General features: G+C 36.9%; 1 protein-coding gene across 5 annotated transcripts in view; it reads left to right on the top strand.

Annotated features, from left to right (window-relative positions):
• KIF16B (kinesin family member 16B) overlaps positions 1-24,108 on the top strand; it is a 139,531-nt gene that overhangs the window by 50,039 nt on the left and 65,384 nt on the right. For all 5 annotated transcript variants that reach the window (XM_063327863.1, XM_063327862.1, XM_063327864.1 and 2 more), the window contains exons 13-17: positions 13,407-13,526; positions 14,104-14,155; positions 15,384-15,521; positions 19,782-19,864; positions 20,063-20,151. In XM_063327863.1, coding sequence (XP_063183933.1) covers positions 13,407-13,526; positions 14,104-14,155; positions 15,384-15,521; positions 19,782-19,864; positions 20,063-20,151 — 482 coding nt within the window. The remainder of the gene's footprint in view (positions 1-13,406; positions 13,527-14,103; positions 14,156-15,383; positions 15,522-19,781; positions 19,865-20,062; positions 20,152-24,108) is intronic.

Genomic DNA, 24,108 nt, shown 5'->3' with positions numbered 1-24,108 from the left:
TCACAATCTTTTGAAATCTTTTTTTCTCCTCTCCTACCTTTTGTTCCTGTCATCCATAGTCACGTTGACAGTAAATATGTTCTTGTGCTTTGCAGTGAAAGTTCCTTGTTCCTCTTTTAGTTCTTGGAGTAATATTATACTTTGATAAATCTTTTTGTATTCTAAACCATTGTATCAATAACTTTCCTGACTTCTAATATTTCCTGGCATATACTTCCAATATTTCCTAATATTGGCAGGGTGACTACGTATATGCTAGTTGTCTGGAAAACTGTTGATGAAATGTCTGCCTGTCTTCCAGGAGGCAATGCAGCCTTCAGAAGCAAGAAGTGGGTCTGTTCCATCTCTCCAATGCGTACTCTGGATAGTTTAACCTATCAATGCAAACACGGATAGCTCTGAACATACCTGTGTTGTTTCCAAATCATTTTTCTGCCACTGTTATTGTAGGTTTTTCCACTTGGTCCATAGCAAGATTGCTTTATTATGCAGAATATCTTTTTCTGGTACACTTATATATTTTCCCCTCTGACTATGAGGATGTTATTGAGACATATAGTATAGAGAATACCCAGCCCTGACAATCTAATATAACTTAATATCCTTCTCTTTCCACTTCAGCGTTCCCACAAGGAAATCAAAAATCTTGTCAGCAGTGATTGACTCATCCAATAGTCTTGTTAAAGAGACTGCAGGTTCAGTTTTATTTGTTGGAGGGTAAATTGCTAGCGTTTCAGGTTATCCCTATTTTAGGTACTAAAGCATCTGTTAGCGCTTGAAAGTATCTTAAGTGCCTAATTCCCATTTGTTTTCAGTTGGATTTGGCTGTATGAATACTTTGAAACCACAGGGTTCAGACAGAATGCTGCGGGGTAGTTAATTTTTTCTTTTCCCCAGCACAGCTTCTTTCTGTGTGGAAGTCTCACTGTTTTGCAGGAATTTTTTCAGCAAAAGATTTGCAATTTTGGGCAGCTTCTGATCTAGCTGCAGTTCATCCATGAATATCACCTTTTCTACATCTGGAGGTTTTTACCCGTAGGTAAATCCAGAAGATGTAATTAAGACCTATTAATCCACAACAGACCAGTTAAGGACTTACTCTTCTTCAAAATGTTAACTTCTATGGACCTTTTTTGTTAAATATTTACATTTAATTTCTTTAAAAGTCTGGTTTGCAGCGTCTGGACAAACTGTTGCTGAAGGATTCGTTCTAAATGTGTGTCGTTAAATTCTTGGATTTTCTGTACGGCACATTTATGTTAAAAAGTATCTTTCTGCATGAGCACATCTTCAAGTCTTTGCTTGTCAAAGGTTGGAAGTCTATTTTTGTTTTCAAATGTTTCTCATTTTCCCTTGTGTTCTCATTTTGTGGCTGTGTTCACACAGCATAAGGAAACAAATCTGGAGGTGGGTTGCGTTTCAAAACAAAAAGCACAGTGTTTCAGCTTCTTGGATTTTGGAGCACTCAAAAGGTGCTCAAACGTTAATTACGTGAAGAAGCAGTCTGATGCCGTAAGGAGTGAAACTGATTTATTACCACCCCTTAGAAGCTTCTTACCATCCTCCTTCATTTCCATTCCTGAGCCCAGGCTGCAATATCAGACTTCTGATTTCGATTGAGTAGTGGCATGTTCAGCACAAGGGTTTGACAAGGTGATGGTAGGCCAAGAATAGTGCTGACGTGACCCAAGAAAATACCATATTTGAATCTTTGTAAAAAGCAATGACTGGTCTCTCCTGTTTTTTCAATAGAATGTGGGGATGTTTGTTTCAAAGAATAATTTCTGGTCAAGGGAAACAGTTCAAAATCCCATACCCCAGTCATCATGGGAAGCTTGATTGCTCTAAGGAACAAGATAAGCTGACCAGAAGCTTTTTTTGGGGGGGGGAAATCAGAATAACTAATCGTGGATTATGTTTTGCGTGAAGCAACAACACATCCTTGTTGTTTTTTTGGTTTTTTTTTATTTTCCAGTGGGATCCACCTGTCATTTGTCCTTCTGCACCTTCTGTGGTGACAGCTTTTTTTAATAGGAACTCTAAGAATATCAGAGTTTGGAATATTGATATGGCAATAGCTCTGGAATTTTCATTTATTTCCTGATTACATGCTGCAGGGACACCTGAATTCTGAGGAGGAAAAAAAAAATCTTAGGTAGAGGGACTATCACATAACCAAGAATTATCTGTTTTAGAGAGGAACTTACAGTTTTGTTTTTCTGGTGTTCGTTTGAGTTGTTAATTGGCCCCTATAGGAATGCACAAATCCATTTGCCTTTTTGGTTACATATACACCAACTTCCTTGACGTTTGTAAGGAAAGTTTTTTTTCCATTGAGAAATGCAACTGATAATGTGGCAAATATAAAATGACACTTTGGGGCAGCTGAAATGTTTAAAATGCCCAGCTGAATTACGATAATCCCCTGCCGTTTACTTCTATTTACACAGTCTTTAATTACGTGATCACATCGTGGTCTCTCGTTATTCCTTTCTCTGGTTTCAGTCAACGGAGAGGTGGCTGCAAAATCCAACGTGGAGTTCTGAGATGTGGAGAGAAGGAGGCAGTGTTCTGATGGACCTTGATTGGTTTCAGAGTTAGGGTCATATCTAGGGAGCACAGCAGAAAGGCAACGGAGGATTTCAAGGTTAAAGACTCCTTCAACCCAGGGAAATTGTATTTTATTGTATCCTTAACCCAGGGAAATCTGAGAGGGTATCTTTCTGAGGAATTTTCTTTTGGACGTTTTCCTTTAAAGTTGCCAGTCTCTTAAGACCTAAATTGATTAGCTGAATTTAAGACACTCATTAAGACGCTTAATTGAAATATGCCTGGGAGAGAGAATTTGGTTATATTTGGTTTTATGTTTAAATCTCTATAGTTTTGTCCCAAGTTTAAGCTGCTTTGGATAGGAAATCTAAAAGTTTTCTCTATTTTTAAAATAACATACTTAAATGTTTAATGCCAGATTGCCTTTGGTAAAGCAATAACGAAGTTTGTTCTGAACTTACAAGTAGTTTCCGGGGGTCGTAAGCTTTTGTTTACCACAAATCTTTTTGGTCTTAATCCACCTGTCAACTGGTTTCATTAAGAAAGGACATTGTATCTGTTAAATTCAAGCTGACTTCGATGGCACATAGTTCTGGTTGGCAACATTTGTAAAAGTTATTTTTGACCTGCTCCTGACAGTTTATGTTAATGAAGCATTTAAATGAATATTTCAAACACCTAGTTGGCTTTGAAATTGCTAAAATTTGACTTGTTATGAGGTCTTATTTAACTTCTAAAAATAGGAAACTCTTAGTGTCTTCCCTGCCTCAAAGGCTTAGCGTGGAACCAGTGGATTTGCCCTCCATTTGTTGTGGTTGGTGATATTTACTTGCCAGTCATTATAAGTCATTGAAAAGTGCTCCACTGTACTGCACATTGGTGCATTAATCTTTTATTTTGAGTTCATTTACGTAGAGGGGTGAATTACCTGCACTAGATCTATAATTTTGAGATGTACCTGTCAGGAGTCGCTGAGAATTCAGGCGAGAGGCAAAGCTGCCACGATACGCAGCATTGGTGCATTAATATTTTCAAGTCTCAGTATGGTTATAAAAATAACATAAAGCTTTGCCACTGAAGAAGAAAAACTTGCCACATTTTTTACAGTATGTAAATATATCGAATGCCATACCACCTTTGGTGAACATGACTTTCTTTTCTATTATTTTGTATTCGCTGGCAAAAAGTAGTGGCCTGGAGGTTTTTCTGAGAATGCAAAAAAGATGACAGCTGTGCAAGTTAGGGTTCAAATCAATCAGCGAAGTGCAAAGGGCAGTGATTGCTTCTTGAGGTTTGAGGTAGATTGCTTTGCATTTTCTCCCAAAACGTGCAGCAGATTTGTATCTTTAAAGGAAGTGTTATTTTCTGTTAGTAGTTGGCAAAGCTAACTACTCTGCTAAGTTACTCCATTTAGGGCTATATGGGCCCTAAATTTCAAAAATAATCAAATATGGCGAAACTGCAGTCTGCCAAGATATACTGTAGTCCAGATTACATAGATTGCAAGAGTTTCTCTCCCTTTTGTTTTTTTTCCCATTCAATTTTAGCTGAATGTATAAAAAACGTGATGGGAACTTTACACTTCAAGTCAATATTTGGAATGTCTACCTTGGCTATCAAATATGATTTAAGTTTTGGTGTGTGGGTTTTTTCTCTCTTTTTTTTTTTTTTTTTTTTTTTTTTTCTTCTTCCATTAGATATGATATTTCTTCTGGCCGTGGTTTTAGGGACTGATGCCAGATTATAGATTTAACAGTATAGGTTGTTTTTATTTAATTAATTTTTAAAGGACACCTCCCTTTGATACAAACAGTGCATGTTTCTTGTGCATATATTTTGGGCCTTATACTCTTGTCATCTTGTCCTTTTCACCCCCTTCTTATTAATGTTTATCCTCTTTGTTTGACCTACTCTTTTTTTTTTTTTTTTTTTTTTTTCCCTATGGATGCTTTCATCTTGTTTGGCATCTATGCATGTGATTCATTATTGTTTCTAGTTAAAATTGAGGTCCTTCTATTACGTTTACAGTTCAAGCATGTGGCGTTCCCTTACGCCGTTCTTTAAAGAAGTTAAATTACTATATTGGGCTATTGCAAATTAGAATGACTTGTTCATTTTTATTTCATTGTTAAAATTGTGAAATAAACTGTGGTTTCATTAAATGCAATTAAAAGGCATGGGCATTTCCTGTGTCTCTTCTCCTGGCTTTCAGTCCTTGTACCGTAAATGCTGCGATTTACAGAATTCAAGTCAATTTACAGTATACTATGTATATGTATACAGTTTTTATTTATATGTACATACACATGTCTCGTATACTGTTAATGATAGAATTTGAGTTTCTTTTTAGGTAGGGTTTATTTCACTGGAATTTGAATTAAGGGAAGATGTGGATTAAGGAAAAGTTTTTCGTTTCCCCAGCTGAATTTACCAGCTTTACAAAAGAAGAGCGTCAACGGTCCCGTTCACTTCGTGACGTACCACCAGTGGCTAATGCCATTTCTGCCAGCTTAAAGCAACGATGATTTTATGCTTTGGGTACACAAAATCAAGCTGATAGTTTTTAAAGGGCACTTTATTCTGTCTTTTTGTAGCATCCTCAAATGTTTGCCTGGAGATCAAAGTGAATATATTTTTTGCAATTTCTGACCTTTTAATAGTCCTTTAATTTGCTTTAAAAAAACTTCACGTAAGTGACAACTCGTGTTTGCTGTCACTGACCTAGTAAAACCTAGGACATTATTTCTGGGGAAAAAAAGTAAGGTAATTATACCTTCGTCAATTACCAGAAATGTCGTTATAAACTCCGTTTTCAAGAGGAAATGAAAGAAAAATAGTCTGCTAAAATGCTACCTAGCAGAACTAAACATTTAAAGCTAAATGCAAATGATAAATTCAGAACTGCTACTCTGACCTACGTTCATTATGCTGAAGTAAATTGTGGAGGGACTCAAAACCTTGACTAATATTCCCTCCTGAATGGCTTATATTTGCTGGACTGGTGAGGAGACTTTAATTTTAGTGAGACTTTAATTTTAAGAAATGCTTCTTTTGGGGAAGACTTCTTTAAAATGTTTTATTTTATTTCTGCCGTATGTCTTTCAAAAATTGGAACAATCATAACTACCTTCTTCCCTGTAAATCTGTTGTTTTTTAAATATTTCATTAATATTAATAATGTCGTCTGTGATCGTTTCTAGAGATAGCTGGTCCTGGTTTGTCTGCTCAGTGCGTGCTGGAGCTGGTTCTGTCCATCTGTGATCCCTGCTGGAAAGAGCTGTAGGACTTGTTCTCATCTCTGCGGATGTCAGTAAAGCATTTCACCCTGGGACATATTGGAAACTATTTCCTTAATTAGACAGCGTGGAGATTAGAATTTAAATAAAATAAAAGTGGTTATAGAGAGGATGTCATGGAAGCGGTGGTACTGGGAGGGAAGTTGGTAGTCGCGTTGTTTTTTTCGGGAGGTGGTGTTAGAGCTCATTTTTGGGCTTGATCATGTTGTTTAATAATTTCCTTAGGTGTGTTAGCTGGTGAAGTTTGCTGATATTAAAGCTGGGAGACATAATTTGTCTTGCAGACATGTCACAGAGGACGGGATGGCTCTAAGGATTAGAATAATAGGAGGGTGATTGATGGTAAATAGTTCGCAGTGCAGAAGCATTGGGACTCATAAGAACTTAATACACCATGGAAGGGGAGGAGGATGGCATGAGGCTTGACTGTCATGAGATAGTATGCCCGCATGAAAGGCAAATGAAATCTTGGAACGATCAGATAGATGCTTTGTGCAGCAAGTGGAAAATAGGGGTGCCGTTGTACATGGTGCTGGCAAAATTGTATATACATTGGGTACATGGCATGTAAGTCATCAAGGTCAAGGAAGGTGACCTTGAGAGAGGATGTGTTAAACACCAGGACACGGGGAGCCCGGTCATATGAAAGGAGATGCTTGGAGTTTAGCCTGGTGTAAGTTAGTTGGGAGAGTGGCTGTGACTGCTGTCAGCAGCTATAGCAATGAATAAATGCCAGAGAAAGAAAATAATTGTTTCAGCTGAATGTCCATAGTGATGCAAAATACACCGGTATGAACAGACTATTAGTTATTTCAGACCAAATATTTGAAAACAATTTACGTTATATCACGGGTGAGAGCCTGAGTATAATCTACAACATGATTTATTATGGTATTTGGGAACTGTACTTGGTGTCATAGCAGGTCGCTTTCAGTTCTTTCCCTTCAGGCAGGAGAAACATTGCTGGTGTTTTAAGCAGAAGTAAAATTCCTGAAGTTTTGCTTAAATTACAGAAGTAATCAAGTAAGCTTTCTTGTGTTTTGTAGGGCTTACTGGGAACTTTACTATATTTTCCGTGTGGTCACCCCTTAATATTGTGAGTGCAACTTCAATAGTTGGCTGTGTCTTCTTTATAAATATAGTAATTAGCATGCAATGCAGTAGAAAGTTCAGAGGAGTAGTCCATCTGTTTATTTAGCATTTTTCTTTCAGAACAATTAAATCTAGAATTATTCAGATAATTGCTGTAAATAGAAGTCTGCAGTGTATTCCTCTTAAATCCTGCTGTTTCTAAGGCATTTAAAAAACCTCTCCAAACATTAGGACTGTACCACCCAAATAATGGGAATAAGCTTTGAGTGGAAAATAACAGTTAGTTGGTATTTAGAAGGGAAAAAGAAATAATGTAGGGATGGAACTGGGCCATGGTCTCCAGCTGTTTCGTACAAGAGTGGTGATCTTGTTGCGTAGCTGAGTTTACAAGACTTGCTTTTGTTGGAGCTCTTGGGTAGACTTTTGATTTAGTAACAGGTTGCTGTTTCACAAGAGTTTGCTCAAACACACCATGGAAAAGCTTCGTGGGTTTTGCATTAAACTTGAGGCTGTAGCAATTCTGAGTCATGCAGAATTACATGCAAATTGAAGTCTAAGACCGAATTTAGGCGTTGTCATGAAGGACAGTTATTGTTTACCAACGTCATGTGGAATATAATATATTTGCAAATGTTTTCGTAGCTTACATAGAAGGGAACCTCATGCTGAAGGATCGTATGTCTTAGATTAGTAGGCAAAATATTCCCCTGTTTAAAAAGAAAAAGAAGGGGGGGAAACATGATGATAAACAGTATTTTTTTTTCATTTGTACTGAAAGCTCTCATTTTTCACAAGGGTATTTGATTAATGTAGATAAACACAAAAATGTGTGGAGGGTAATATGGGAATAATAAAAGCATCACATATCCCCATGTGATGGGATATCATATCCCAATGACATATCTGGAAAATTAATTGTATCTCTAAAAAAAATTGTAACTCTAAGGATAAATCAGACTTCTGCAGAATGCGCAGATGATACATACAATAATAAGATAATATTTTGTTGATCTGAGTTCCTGCTTATTGGATAATTTAGTTAGGGTGTCAAAGCAATCTATTAATATGGAAAACTGCAGCGTAATTTAGCTTTTGTTCTTCAATTGTTTGATGGAAGCTCTAGTAATTTATTCAACTAAACTATTCCTGGATTTCATTCTGTAAAACCTCACTGATCTATAATTTACCTTGTTTGGCTTTATAATGCGATGACAACCCGCAGTTAAATGTGAAAAGGATTTACAGGTTAACAAAGTTTAAGTGAAAAATTGTGCTGATAAATTGGAGTTTTTAGTTTTCGTAGTTGTCAGGATTGTGAAGGGGATCTACACAGGTTTTTACTATCTAATGCAAATTAAGTGTTGTGATTTTTGTCTCTTCATAAGGCATGCAGTGCACGTTGTTATTAAAATATAAAGCTATGGCTGTAGATAACACTGGGAGCGTTGCTGCGCTTTGTTTATGCAAAATATGAGAAAGCTACATGTTATTAGAAGGGATACGATCAGAATGAAAATGCAGTGGTTATAGAGTTGTTGGGCTAGACCTTGTCGAAACTAAGCAGAAAAAGGAAGGACTCGGTAAAGACAGACAACAAAAACAGTCCCCCAAAGAATTTTTCCTACTGTTTTCTCGAAAATGCCAAGAATTATGAAAGGTTCTGCAAATGAAGCAGTTAGGGAGGTGCCCAGGAAAGGAGTTCACTCTTCAGTCAGAAGGGCTGCTTCCGTGTTTGCCACTTCTCTGCACAGACCCCTTCAAAGGTAACTCACCAAAAGCAGAAAAAGCTGCATAATGAATCATTGGGTGATTTTTTTTCATACCACAAATTTGAGTTTCAAGTAGTAACAACTTTCTTACTCCCTCAACAGAAGATAAAAGCAGTTCATTAATATCAAAAAAAGTGTAAATGTGAATGAGAAGTGTTTTCTTATGTTGATTTTTATGCAGAGTAGCTGAAGAACTCATTGCTGTAAGAATTTTTTTTTTTTTAAAGCAAAAAATTATCATGAGTCAAAAGAGACTGAGAATTTTTATTGATAGCATAAATTCCTAAGGCATATTTACTGATAATATACATTAAGACACTTGGAAATCTGGTTTAAAATCAAACTTCAAACATTCTCATCCTTTGTACTGCTGTTAAAGAAAAATTATACTGGCTCAGATTAAATACCCCAGTAGGTGAATTAGGGTTTATTCAGCAGTACCCATTTTTGGAATATAAAACAGGGCAGGCGGATAGCAATCCTTCCCCAGAAAACTTCCCAGGCTTTCTGCGTTTGTGGGTCTTGGAGCTGTGGAACCTCAGGCGATGGATACCCTGTGCCTTTCCCCAGAAGTAATTCCCTTTTCTCGCCATTTCTCCAGCTCATTTCTTGCATCTGTGTAAATTGTTGATGTCCACAGTGCCTTTCAGTTTAACAAGGGGTGGCTTTTTGGTTGTGAACTCCTGCTGAAGAATTTTCTTTTCTGCTCCTCTAATTCTGTGATCTGCGGGGTTTGGAAAGAAGCATTTTCACGTGTCTTTGAATTATGAGCAGTAGAGGATATTATTTTTTTTCTGGAGGTATGAAACATTCGTTTCCGGTGATTTAAAGGGAATACAAAGTGTACTGAATACATAACCGGAGGAAGACCGATTAAGAATTAAGAACTTCCCTTGTGTACAGTTTACATCTGTGTATTTTATAGAGAGCTTAATGTTAGTGCTGGGCCACTGAGTATCTTCAGACATTTTTGTGAACACAGGATATAATAGCATATTTTCAATGAAATCAAATGCACCCAAAGTACCTGTTAGTGTAAGAATCTGCTCTGGTGTAGTCAGGTTAAATATTAATGCAAAGACTTCTGCCGTTGCACATTTTTACCCATAATTTCTTTAATTTGGTACTACGCGTTTTTGCATAATTTAAATATAGACATCTGGACAATTTACTCAGCCAGCATAATGTTATGTTTTACTGAAGGTGTCTGCACAGTGTATTCTCAGGACTGTGTGCCAGCAGCTAACTGTTCAATATTTAAATAAAAGAATTAAGTTTTTGCATTGGAAAGTGTAATGGAAATTAAGCTCCTCCAAGAGGTTCTGTTCATTAAAAGGGCAGTGTACTAATTATGTGTACTCTTGAATATGTGCTGGGCCGGTAGCAGCGTATGTTTCGCTTCAGTGGGAGGTCGGTCAAGGAATGTTAGAAATGTCTTTTGGGCTTATTTCTTTTTAAATTGGTGAAGTTTAGTTGGTGAAGAAAGTAAATTTGTGTAATTCCCTTTTTGTGTGTGCACTTACAGAAATACATTTAAAGAAGTCCTATGTATCTTAGAGGTGTTCTTTATCGTGTCCAGTTGCAGACGACGAAGATTAAGCCTACGGCTCAAATAAGTACTGTACACAAAGATTTTGTTCCTATACTACCAGCGTGTATCTAAGCTGTGAGCTTGGAAACGTCTCCTTATCAGTTAATACAGCAAACTTAATATCAGTGCAGAAGGGATGAAATTTCACAATAGCTCTTACTTCTCTCACAAAAGTGTTAATGAATTTACTATATCAGGATATTTCTGACTGCTGAGTCAGAGCTGAATTCAAAGAGACCATCATTTGAAAGTATAATATGATACCCTTATTTTAACTTTGACTCAAGGAAGTGTTTTCTTGTGTACTGACTCAGAATTATTTTAGTTTCTACTCTTCAAGTGAGTAGCAGCTCCTAAAGAAGAAAATCTTTTTTTTTTTTTCTTTTTCTTCTTCTTACGTGGTAGCCAGTTATATTAACTGGAGTGCTCCTTTGTGGATAATACTTGGCTTGCTTTATTTTCCACAGTCTGTGAACACATCTTAAATACTGAGGGATTATGTGTACAATTTTCTGTTCAAGGATAATTCAAGCTAAGATGCACGGGGCACATTCAGGTTTCTTAAACTGTACCTTCAGATTTTCATAAATTTTCCAAATTAAGTGTTTTTTTTAATAGGGACAGTGACCTTTCCTGCTCTTGTCATTTGACTTATGGATTCAAAATTGTGTTGCATGAGTGAAAGTGAATCAAATCATAGATTAAACCTAATCATTTCTCTGCTTTATTAATAGCTTACAGACTTTGAATTTCTTTCAAAAGAGGTCTGTCCTTTAGAAACAGCCTTTGTATGCCATCGAGGATGAAAGAGGGGCAATTTGACTACTTTCTGGCCTTTTTCTTCTCTTTCTCTCGCTGTGGGAGAACAGAGTAATAAAGATCTATTGTTGATGGGGTTTCTGGGATTTCCGTTTGGGGCAAAAGGGCGCAGTTTGGTGTTTGGAGGCTTCTTTGCAGAAGCGAAAGCTGGAATTAAATTTTTAAACCACATGATTGAAGTTTAGTATTTACTCTAGATACCTGATTAAGATTCAGGATTTTTTGTAAATTGTGTCTGAAGATAAAAGCTAATTTGCAACAAGTATTAAAGGAAAAAAAAAATTAAAATATTTGTAGTTACTCTCAGCTGCTGTCCGCTGGATTTGGTATGATGCTTCCATCAACAGGATGCGTTCTGTGTGTGAATGGTAGTCACTTACAAAATAAGGGTTTAGAAACTCAATTAATTTGTGCTCCTTAATCTTAGATCAGAATAAATAAGCAACGTATCTATTTTAAATCACAATTATACGTGCTTTATTTCTGAGTATAGTAAAAATGTGTTAAATATTAAAAGACTGGAAAATGAAGAATACGTTCGTTTTTTTTCTTTATTCTTAATTATTTGTGAGACGTTTTTCTCACCCAGCGATAATTTCTTTGCCTCCTGGGATGCCTGTTTCTTCCTCAGTCAGGGATGTTGGCAAATGCTTTGTTATGCTGGGGAAAAGATGTTCAGCTCTTAATATTTTATCAGTTCCATTGGGCCGAAGGTGCCAGCAGTTGTGTAAACGGCCACCGGTCCTCAGTATTTTAAGTCTTCAGCCTCGTCCTATGGGAACGTTATAAATTATGTATAACAGTAGATGCTACTCAATAAAAATTTAACATGTGATAGGTATTTTTGACCGAAATTACTTCTTAAATCGCACAATGATTTAAGCTGTATTTTTTGGTTTTATGAGGTGACACTTTCATAATATCGAGGAATAGCTGGGTGCAGTTTGAATGTCAGAGCTGCGGGGCAACATGAATCACAGCTTTTTTTCTTTCTGAATGCTGGAGAACTTTTTAAAATTCATCCATGACCAGAGTGGGATTTCCTGGTTTTGTTTTGGACTGGCTTTTGTACATTGTGTCATCATCTCGTCTTGCCCAGGCGCATCTACACTTAGAATTTTTTAAACAGTATCAATATTGACGATGTTCTGTACTGTGCAGGGAAATGAGATACTGCATCTGTTTTCTTCTTTCAGATCTGTCAAGTTGCTCTACTTGGGAAAATACATGCAACAGTCTATCTGTTTTTTCTTACAAACAGTGTAGTGTCTTGGCTCTGGAGAAAGCATACTGGTGGCTTGGAAAAGGAGTAGTCACGCTGCTGTCAGAAAACCTATTTTCCATGTTTACTAGCACCAGGAGAAAAGTGTGCGCCTTATAATACACAGAAGTGATGCTTGCTGCCACCGCCTCTCCTTCCTGTGTTGTCAGTCTTCCTTGCCTTGTAAGGTCTTAGCTAGTTTAGGTAGAAAAAACACATTTATTTTGAAAGGCGCTGTGCGTACACATTCACAGTCTCTGTTGCCATTATCTTCCAGGCTTGGAAGTCAATAGGATTTTGTTTCAACTTGAAAAACAAACTTTATAAATACTAAAACATATTTCAAAGCTATAATTAATTTCTTGTTTATTGCATAGACTGTCTGATTAGTACTGCCTCATGTGATGCCTTATTCAAGGTTGAAGTCTCCCACTTGTAGTCCTGCTGAATGATGCCTCATCCTACAGGTGGCTGTACAATGTTGCCCGAAGAAATTTTGAAGAATTGAAATTGTGCTGCAAATATTTCTTACTTTTATTTACTATTGTCAATGCCTACTTTACATTGGATCATGTTTTCACTGCTTAGGCTTCCTAAATTTTCAGATGCCTGGGGTTTTTACTGTGCAAGGTTCGGTTTATTTAAAGGATTGCCAAAGTTTTCAGTTTTCTATTCCTTAGCCGTACCGAATTCTGAGGAGTTGTAAATTCTTATAATTACGCAAGGTGGTACGTAGCTTGCTTTTAGATAATGTTGCTTTGTTATGCTCTTGATCTTCCTTATCTGGTATAATTCAGCTGTTTGTCTGGTTTCTTTCAAATAACACCTTCACAGATTTCCTGAACAGCAAGCTTGGAACGTGTAATGGAAATACAAAAGTCACATTTAAGACGTGTTTAAAAAAAAAAAAAAGGTGCTTTTTTTGGGGTGATATTACAGAGAATAAGTTACATTAAATGTGGTTTAGAAAGAGAAAGAGGAGCAGTATTTCTTGTATATCCCAATAAATAGGCTTTTGTCCTTTACAGGAGCAAACCTTGGCTCTGAGGAAAGAAGGGATAGGTGTTGTGTTGGATTCTGAACTGCCTCATCTCATTGGCATTGATGATGATCTTCTCAGCACTGGTATCATCTTGTACCACTTGAAGGTAAATAACGCATCTGTGTTGCCATAGCATTTATATGCCTTGTGATTTTTTTTTTTTCAGTAGACAAATTGTAGTATTAATTTGCTATCTAAATATAGTGCTCGTTACATTTCTCCACTATAGTAAGAAAAGCTCATTATGTTTCTCTGCTATAGTAAGAAAAGCTCTTAAGAGGTTGCAACTGATTCAATTAAAATATCTCTTAATTTTTCTGTTTAGGTTTATCCTGAGGGTCAACCAGTTAACCAGAGATAGGTGTTTAATATTCCTAGCCATGTATACTGGTTTGTCACTCATTTCGTTGTAAAGCTTGACTTGAAATCCAAATCTAGATTAATTGCCTCAAAACTACAAAGATGGTTCTACACAGGACAGTTGAAACTTGAATTTGCTAATAATACCGTATAATAATGACCGTGAAAGCATTCTAAAAATGCTACCTGATCTTTTTTCATGTATGTTTAAATAAATAATTCGTTCAGGTTACTCTGAGAAAGTGGAAGGATAACTTACATCTTTGTGGGGGAGGAAGGAGAAGATTTCGACCAAAAATAACGCGTGTGTTTCTCTTAATTAGGAGGGCCAAACATATGTCGGCAGAGAAGATGCTATGACAGAACAGGATATTGGTATGGAATCTGGCGTTTTTTTATGTTCGTTCTTCAGTTGTTTTTCCTCTAACATCCCAATATGCGAACAAAGCTTCATAATTTCTTTCCCTTTTTCAGTTAGTCATCTCTATGTTCTTGTGTATTTTAATTTTTAGAAAATTTGAGAGCTGAATTAGACGGGATTTGCATCAAGGAGCATGACTTCTAAAATAGCTTGTGGGCTTAAAATTTCTTCATATACTTGTTACTAATTTATTTTTTGCTTCTTTGAAATAGCATTGTGTAAAATACCATCCTTTTTCAGAAACCTGTCACAATTACTACACGGTCATTCTCTTAACCTTTGTCTAATGACAGTAGTGCTATACCTAAAGCAGTCTTGGGACTTTAGATTTGAGTTGAAGAAAACTCTAGAAGTTGGTAAAAAGTGGGTAGGCTTCTACTGATTTTCTTCTTCACTTCCTATGAAAACAACTAGCTGCCAGATCTGGACTGTCCTCTCATATACATTGCTTGAAGGCAGTTCCATTAAATAAACTGCATCTTTTAATTCTCAGGTGAGAGAATGATAGTCCAATAACTTAATTTGGTATATTTTTGTGGGTCAAAAGATGCCTGGATTAAAATGCTTTTATATAAATTTAATGAATCTAGCAAACGTGCATGGTTTTTGTGCTATTAAACAATACTGGTAGAGATAATCATATGTTAGTTGAAGAAGAGACAGAAAATAGCATAACTGATTGATAAAAGGTCTGAATATAACAGAACATAAGAACCTTATTTCAGCCATCCTTATTAATCTACAATCACAGATTATAACCCGTCTTTTCAGATTTAAGCATGGTTGTTTTAAGGTCAAGAAGTTTTTGTTATTTCCCAGAAACCAGTCAAAAAACCTTGTCTCTACAAAGATGTAAATTATTCTTTATTGTTTGCTATCAGAAGGAAAGAAGCATTTACTAATCTGGTGCTAAAACATAGGAGGAAAGAACATTACACCAAAAAAAACCCAACCCAAGCGACCCAACACAACTCTCTTTCCACTACAATAAAACAATAAACAGTGTCGACATTTAAGACATGCAGGATGTGATGAAAGAAGGAAAAAAACATTATCTGGAATGAAGAGCAAAGATACTCTCAAATATATACTGTAATATGTCCTTAATAAATTACTGTCAGCATGCTAATCGTACTAGTTGTTAAGAGAATGATTTATGTTATTTTCTTTCTTTGTATTTAGTTCTTCATGGCCTTGATTTGGAAAGCGAGCATTGCATCTTTGAAAATCTCAACGGTACTGTGAATCTAATACCACTGAATGGAGCGCAGTGTTCTGTCAACGGTATTCAGGTTACAGAGGCCACACACCTAAACCAAGGTATTCCCTGGCGTAATGGCATTTCTGATACAGCATCTTTGTTGCTTTCTGGCAACAGCACTGAGAAAATATGTGTGTATATAAAGGGGTTATTGTTTAATTAATTTTAATTCCATGTCTTCTCAACTACAGCCCAAAACCATCAGGAGAGCCACAGAGTTTTTTTTCTGGCAAAGATTTGCCACGTGGTAAAAAGAGAATTCTTTACTAATTTAAGCCACTTCATGACCTTGAGTGTGAATTGTTAATTGCCGTTTGATTTCGTTCAGTGTTATACGTGAAGTGAACTCCATGCCGGATTGCTTAGGTTGCTGTAACATTAAGCAAAAGAATATTGGTCTCTATAGGACTATAATAATGTCAGAGACACCCCCCCCTAGCCCCGCTCACCCACCTTCAGGCTGGTCCTGCGTAACACTCTGTTGCCAAATCCTCTTGTATAGCAGGAGATTCAGCTGGAGTATCTGCTCACTGCAGCTGTAGGGAAATGACAACAAGGGGCAGGCTAACCTTTATGGAGGAAGTTTAGAGAATTAGAATTTTAATATAAAAGCTTTAAAATCTGGAAATGAAAAAAGCAGCCAGGACATCTGGGAACAAAGGTGTATTGTGTTGGCCTGGAAAGGGGGTAACAAGTAAGCTGGTGAGTGCTGCAGCAGAGGTTCGGGATGTTTTATCTTCCAGGAGCACCCAGAATATCTTTCCATTTAGCAATGAGCTGAAGACCTGTGAGGCTGTGACGCAGCTCAGCTCCCAAAAAACCAATGTCACTTTACATTCCTGGAAAGAAGCTTTCAAATTAAGCTTATTTTAACAAAGGAAGAATGTAGTATTGAGCAAGGGAAGTCTTGCATCTTTTCTGAACTCAAGCAAGTGCTTCAAAAGTCTGCTTTCAGAAAGTAAGGAGTTTTGGTGTGGAGAGGGAGCGCTGATTTTTAAAGTCTCTATCTCTTCCTGCCAAAGGAGAGGCATATGTGCTTGTTTCTATAACAGATACTGGCGGGGTGGGGGGGCGGAAAGAAAGCCCAGTCCCCTTTGTCTTGTGTTTGGGTAAATTCCATTGATAAATTGTTAGCAATAGAAACATTGACGTTAATGGCAAATAACACTGTAAACAAAAAGAATTGAGTTGCAGTGACTCATCTTTATTTATCCTACTGCATTTCAAAGGCAGTAAAGGTTTGATGTGCCCCACAAGAAAGTAGGAGTTTGGATGCTGTTTCCATCTTCCAAGCGTATGTAACAACTTGATTTTTGTACTGTAGAGTGGAAACAATGATTTTTTTTTTGTTTCCTCCCAAATTTCTGTCGGAAGAAATTTGCAATTCAAAAGACGGGGAAAGGGTTGCTTTGAGTTACTAAATTGGACAAAGGAGCTGCATAAGCTGACCTGTAGCCTGTGTAACCAGACTGGTGCTGAGAGAAAGGTGGCCGCTATGATATCAGGTGGGCAAAATTGATGAAATAACTAGTTTTAACGACTGGTGCACAATCCGTGTATCCTAGCTGTGCTAGCATTTAGTCTCCCAGCATGAAGTGCCAGCCTCCTTAAATATCCGCTTTAGGTAACACTGATTAACTGCTGATATATTTAAATGTTTCCGTTCATCATTAATCACTGTTCATTTTTCATTTGAAAATGTGTTAAGTTTTTAGACTGTCATGGAGTTTTAAAAAAAAAAAAAAAAGGAGGCATAATAATTAATTAGCACTTCCTTCTACAGATTACTTCTAGCACTTCTGAATTCTGGCTAATGTGGCCTTTTTGTGTAAATGTAACTTACTACAATATTTTTTATTCTTAAGAACATATGGTAGGATTTCTAAAGGTAACTGAATTAATATTCACAATTAGAGCTTGTACATTACCTTAAATTTATCCTCAACTTAAACCGAGTTTTCAGTTTTTTAGGCCAAACTGCCAGCCCTACTGTACTTAAATGTAACCTCCCACTGCTTGGTTTTTTTTTTATAGTTCGTTAATCAAAGAAAACATTTTAAAAGTAAAAAAGTAGGTTTTAGAAGTTGGTAAGATCTTAATTATAGATACATTTGTTTACATAGTTCCAAAATAATGCTTTGTATAGAGATGCTTGATGACATTCAACAGTCATTCATCTTTTTTCTATATTTTTTTTATATATATATATATGTATGGGTTTTTTTAATTTTTTTTTCATATGGTCTCTGGTCATATATGTTTTGGAGTCAACCAGCTAAATTGCAAGCTTAGAGCTCCACAAATGATCAAGACTTTTTTTTTTGTCGTTGTTAGTACTATCAATGTGTTTGACCAAGCCTTTTTTCTTTGCCATTTAACATTCAAGGAGAGTAAGAATTGTTGCTTACAGTAAATAAATGGAAAGCAAACCCCATAGCAAATCCAGTTATGTTTCCGTGACAACATTTACGCCGCCACTTTGCATACTTGCATTCTGATGGGGAGCCGCATTGTCCAACAGCAGAGAATCGAACCTGGTGCTCAGGAAATAGTTGACCGCATAGTTTTGTCCAGAGTATTTTTCCTAAAAGGCTTCGATGTTGATGCTTATCTAAGTTCTGTCAAGCGGGATTTAAGATTGTAGAGTTTTTCTTCAATAATAGAATAATACAAAAATTATCATGGGATTCAGAGAAGTACTAAAAGAGAAACCAAGGAGTTGTTCATGTGATATGTCATCTGGGTTTGACTGTCGTGTGCTTGCTGTTAAGCCTCTTTCTCCTGTTTTCTTCTAAATACATGAAGTTAGAAACACGTATCTGTAACTATATTCATTCTGACACTTTAATTAATATATTTAAGTTGCTTCCATGTAGTAAGGTGGTCAAAAATGTTTACAATTAATTATTTTTATCTTCATTTGAAAGTCACTGAAGAAGTCCCTACTGTCACAAAATCCCCCTCCAGGCTGTCAACAAGAGTGGAACAGATAAATGTTTGGGACACCTGTGAGCATATGAAGCAGTGGCAGATTAAAACCAGTTCTAGCCCTTTCACTCCAGCAGCCATGACCGTCAGAGGTCCCTTTTAATATGTTTACATAAAAAGTATGCCCAGTCCAATTCTCGAAGGAAAGGTCATCGTATAAATCGAAGGTGGTATCAAAATGACTTTGCAATACAAACCTACCTACAGATTTATGAAGATTGTTCTAAGATTTTGAAGATTAGACTGTTCATATGGTCCAAAATGGAGTTGTTGCGTAGACAGCAAGAAGTGATGTCTTAACTATAGTGCTTTTTGCCATTAATTTGCCAACACTGGATGACCTTATTTGTGTTGATGTTCCTAATTAATAGGAGCATTCCTTGTTTCATTCTCAGATGGTAAGAATTTGTTGTAGTGAATGGTCCAAGTTTCATACTTTGAGTGTAATGGAGTCCATTTTCTTCGTAAAAAAATGCCTCATACCAATCAACAAATAAATGCTTGATTCTGTGGTAGTTAACTTGGAAGACTTCCATGTTATGACAGTAGTGAGACATCATTGACAAAATACTACTTAGTAGGAAAGTATTAATCTTGGTGCCACTGTCTTTAAAATATGATAAGACTTGCCCAGAATCTCATTATTTGTGACCTGTATCTTAGCTGATTAAATACAATAATGGATGTGCATTGAGCAATATGAATTATTCAATGTTCTTCCCTCAGAAAATAGCTAATGGGTATAAAAGTCTAATGATCCTGTTTTGAGTGACAATAAACTTCAGTGTTTTTCCACATAAAGAAGAAAAGGGTAAGTGAGAGTACAAATTATGAAGATCTGGAGCTTTTAGTGTAGGTGGATTCAAACCTGACTGTGATCAGTAGCGGATGGACAAGTTTGTTCTTAGTCACATTTATGGATGTTCCCACTGTACCTACTGGTGGCTTCCAAAGCAGTACTGTTGAAGAACGTATAGATCAAATTTGGGCAGCTGCTTCCACTGCTTCCTCTACCTGTATTTATTCTTTAACTGAACTGCATGAACATGATTGAGCTTTGTGTGTGTGAACGTGTGGGTGTTTTGGGTTTTGTTGTTGGTTTTTTTTTTTTTTTTTTTAAAGTAGGAAGACGAAGGAATAAAGTGTATACATCAGTTAATGTAGCTGCGACTACGCATTTTTATGTGCTTGAATTGTCAAAATGTGTTTTCATTTTGTTCTTGCTTAATGAGAATGAGAGTCTTGGCCTACATCTTGTGTGTCTGAAAAATTACTTGGCATTTTCAGGTACGGTATGTTGTCAGTGAGTGACGTGTGCTTTTTCTCATCAGGTGCTGTTATATTACTTGGAAGAACCAATATGTTTCGCTTTAACCACCCCAAAGAAGCTGCCAAGCTAAGGGAAAAAAGAAAGGTGAGATGAGATCGGCGTTTGAGGAAATTTAAGGCTTTTCACAATTTTCTTGTTAATATAGACGTACCTTGATTGTCGTAGAATACGTTTTGGATTTACTTCACATACGTTCATTAATATTTCATCAATTGAAACAAAATAAGAGATTGTAAGCACATCAGTGTTTGTCTAATAGTGTATTTTATGGTCTGTTGTTAGAGCGGATTGCTATCTTCCTTCAGCTTGTCTATGACAGATCTTTCAAAATCTTGTGAGAACCTGTCAGCGGTTATGCTTTATAACCCAGGGTGAGTATATTCTAAAATGCAGTTATTAAAGTTACAACCGTTCTTCATTTTAGTGGTTTGAATATTCCAAATGGCAGTAATAGCAAATATTTTGTTCTCAGGTTAATAGTATATGCTTGTTAAATAACGGGCTTTTGAATGAAGCTGGAGCTTTTAAAAAAGTTATTTGAACTAGTCCATGCTAGAAAATGGGGTGGGGGGACACTGAGGATCTTTCTATACTGCTTAAAACTTGCTTTTATCTGGAATTTCTCTACTGAAGTGCAAGAAGAGTAACTACACCAGCAGCCAGACACACTGACAGATCTAACGCAAAGTTGTAGGACCTGGAGCCGGGGAGACAACATTTGCATTACAGCCAAGGCAGTTCAGCTCAGTAATGACATGGCAGATTTTACCTTTACGCTTTCTTCAGAATTACAAGTTAACTATTTTTCCTGGGGCGGGGGGGGAGGGGGAAGCATTGTAAACTGAAAATTAAGGTTTCTTGAGTTCATATAATACCAATACAAGCATAAAAAGGCAGGGAAATGAATGTCTTAATGTTCTCACCTATCTACCTCCTAGTAGGTGGCCAAGTTAGGATGTGGAAAACAGTTTTGTTGTACAGTTGCAATGACATAGACTGCTTATTGTAGAGAAGCTGCTTTCAATGTTTTTACCAGTGTTCTTGAAATGACTTACAGAGAATTGATGGTATTTTGTTCTATTTTTTTTTTTTAATAGCTAGTGCCTGTGTTTTGAATTGAGTGTGAGATGAGGCACTTTAACCACCTATGTGCTTTTCAAAAATTGGCCGTGAATTGAATTACAGGCTTCGATAGTGCAGCTTTATTCCCAGGCTTTACTGGGAGGCTGCTCTTTATCCATTAGAGCTTGGGTAGATTGGTCAGGTAATAATAACTTCAAGTTAAACAGTGTCTTAAATACAGTGAATATGTCTAATAACACTGCTTCAAACGCGACTGTTACTATTTTGCTACTGAGCTACCTGCAGAGATCTCAAGGTAGTGAGCTAGTTGCGCATAAATTACATCTTTTTTCAGATGTGAAAGAGAAGGTTAAAAGAGTATATGTATATTTCTCTATTTCTTTAGCTCTTCAGATAGTTTGATTGAAAACTTCTAGTGACGGTTGCTATTATTATATTTTCTGTGGGCTGGGGAAAGTTTCTGGCTGTTTTTTGTTACTTCTGCTTCTTGATCAGCTACCAGGGGCTTTTCCCCTACTAATAATGTTCCTCTCTTACAACACTGTTATCAATAATTGCATTATACTGCACGGTACCGACCTTGACTTTGCAGTCAGCACAGAGCAGGACAGATTGTTTCAGCATTGCCTCGCTTCTAGTCATTCAGATTTGCAGCCAAATATAATGGCACGGGCAAGGCCCAGATGAATGTAGGCTTAAGAATGATCCCCTGCACAAAGAGCTCAGACCGTCTTCAGATAATACCAAGTTGGGTCTTATACAGAGGATTTTTCCTGTGACACTACTTTTTTTTTTTTTCTTTTTTCTTAAAGAAGAAGAAAAAAATATTTTTGAGTATTACTTGATTGTCTCTATGATGGAGTAGATTGCAGCAAATCCTTCTTTTTCTCCTCATAAATTTTGTGGAATATTGCTTCTTTTTTTTTCCTCATCAGTTCTTCAGACATCTTTCCTTGCTTTTCTGAAAATCAAACAGTATGAATAATATAATGAAGCTATCAATGTATGCAGCAATTTTTAGAAATGCGACCATTTTCCCATCTAGCACATCTTGTAACTTTTATTTTCCTTTCTTGGGTGTGATTGCGAGAGCATGCTTGCTGTTGAAACTGAGGGTGAGATTATGTGAAATACTCTTCATATTCCTGACTACTTTCATGCCTGTGTTTTATTAGACTATAAACCAGGAGCAGAGGGTTAATTATTGATATTCTCCTGCTAGTCTGCATTCAATTAATCTTTGTGAACTGGCTTGCAGGAATAGATATTTTGTCCTGCTTAGTTTGTAAACACAAGAAAGGATTATGCTTAAGGCTCACATGACAGGAGGAATGCAGGTTGTTCCATAGTCCCTGTTGTGTATATAAGTTTTTCTAAGCGAGGAAGCTCATGGTTGCATATTCATAGTTAAAGCAGCTAAAGATAGGGGTAAGAGTTTAAATTATGTTTAAAACAATAGATGCCATACCTAATAATACACATTGCCCATGCAGTGCAGAGGCGGGTGTTGTCCTAATAGATCAGCGATTTAAAAAACAAAACCAAAAAAAACCTGAGCCCCGGTCTTACAAATCAGTAGAAGACACCATCTTCCACAATTGATGCATCTTTATGGATGCAATTTGTCTTTATGGACAGCAATTTGGCAACAGCTGCTTTTCAGCTTCGGCTGGGGTTCCCTCACAATTTTAGATTTATTTACATTGATGCTAACACTGTTTTCTTTCCGTCCCCTCCTTTGTGACTGCACTGGGGTTTTTCATGTGGTGAGCTTGTCCCAACGAAGTAATTCTGCAGAAAGTGTTACTTTAAAGGAAACGGGCGGCTGGGGGAAATGCAAGTTAAAAGAAAAGAATACATTTTGAATAAAGCAGATCCCAAGCATTTAGGCCTTAATGATAATAATTCAAAGCCCGTGGCATTGGATTCATAAAGAGGTGGATGGCTTGCAGCATGCTCAAGCTCTGTAATTCCCAGCTGGGAATGCTGCTCAGCAAGTACAGTGCTGCAGTGGCTGTTCTCCTGAGCGGTGACTGTGTTCAGCCTGGGTAAAACATTCGATAAATCTGATCTCTGGGTATCAAAGGCAGCGTAATTGTAGCCAGGATGTTAGGTGGGGGCGAGCATCTTGCTACCTGGAAAACAGCAGAAGGAAAAGAATATCCCCGCATTACATTTGGTTTGGATTTTATTTATTTATTTTTTTTCCACCAGGAACACTGTAGAAACGTGGTCTTTGGTATGACCCTATGTGACAATACATTGTAGTATCAGTTTCTCGTAACCTGATGGTATACTGCCCCCCAGCAGTGTACCTCTATATTCAGTAGCTGGCCCTCTGGGTTTTATCCGTGCGACTTCTGTAGCTGACTAGCATTCTGCCTATTGTTAATGTAGCACTTTCAAGACCGCCTTTTCTTCTCGTTTCGGTATTCATAACCTGAAGGCTGGCAGCTAAATTTGCAGTTTCTGTAGGTTGCAATACACAGCTTGTACGATCCAGTGTCTTTAGCAATCAATGGCAGAAGAGCCTGCGGGGCATTACCTTCAGTTGTCGCAAAAGCAGATAAATGGTGGATCTTGCTTACTGTATCTTTCCCATGTGAAAATCGGCGTTATCTTTAATTGTGTTTTCGGATGGGTGGTCTTTGTGTGTGGTTTTTGTTGGCTCTTGATTTCCCATATGTGGAGATAGTTGCATAAAATTTTGGCTTAACATGCAAAATTCTTTGTTCTGCTTGTTCCCAGTCTTTGTCTTTAATCTGGTGTCATGCAACACCGCTTCAGATAATAAGGTTTGGATAAAATAGAACTTTGTGCCTAGATTTATGTTGAAGATTTCATTTGTGGACCCTTTGTAAACTACATTACACTGTAACTCTAAAGCCACCCATGAGAAACCTTGCTCTTGTCATGGATTTAGTGTGGGTTTTTTTTGTTTTGAGTTTGTTTGTTTTTTTGTTGTTTTCTTTTTTTTTTAATTAATCTCATAAATTGGGCTACTGAGCAGCATTGTAACATCTTCGTAGTCCTGCCAGTACTCAGTCTTTCCTAATAGATGTAGTACCAGATCGCACTTTTGTGCTGTGTAAATTAAGCTATTGTAGTCCTGTGCTAGTAGAACTAGACTTCCTTTCTCTGCAGCTTATCTACACTGCTTTTATCACTAGATATGCCACATTTTCCAGGAAAATAGCGACTATTTAATTCAACACTGATCAGATTAAGTTCCTTTGTGGTAGATC

This window comes from Chroicocephalus ridibundus, chromosome 3 (genome assembly GCF_963924245.1).
Source record: "Chroicocephalus ridibundus chromosome 3, bChrRid1.1, whole genome shotgun sequence".
NCBI classification, from domain to species: domain Eukaryota; kingdom Metazoa; phylum Chordata; class Aves; order Charadriiformes; family Laridae; genus Chroicocephalus; species Chroicocephalus ridibundus.
This window is presented reverse-complemented; position numbering and strand designations above follow the sequence as displayed.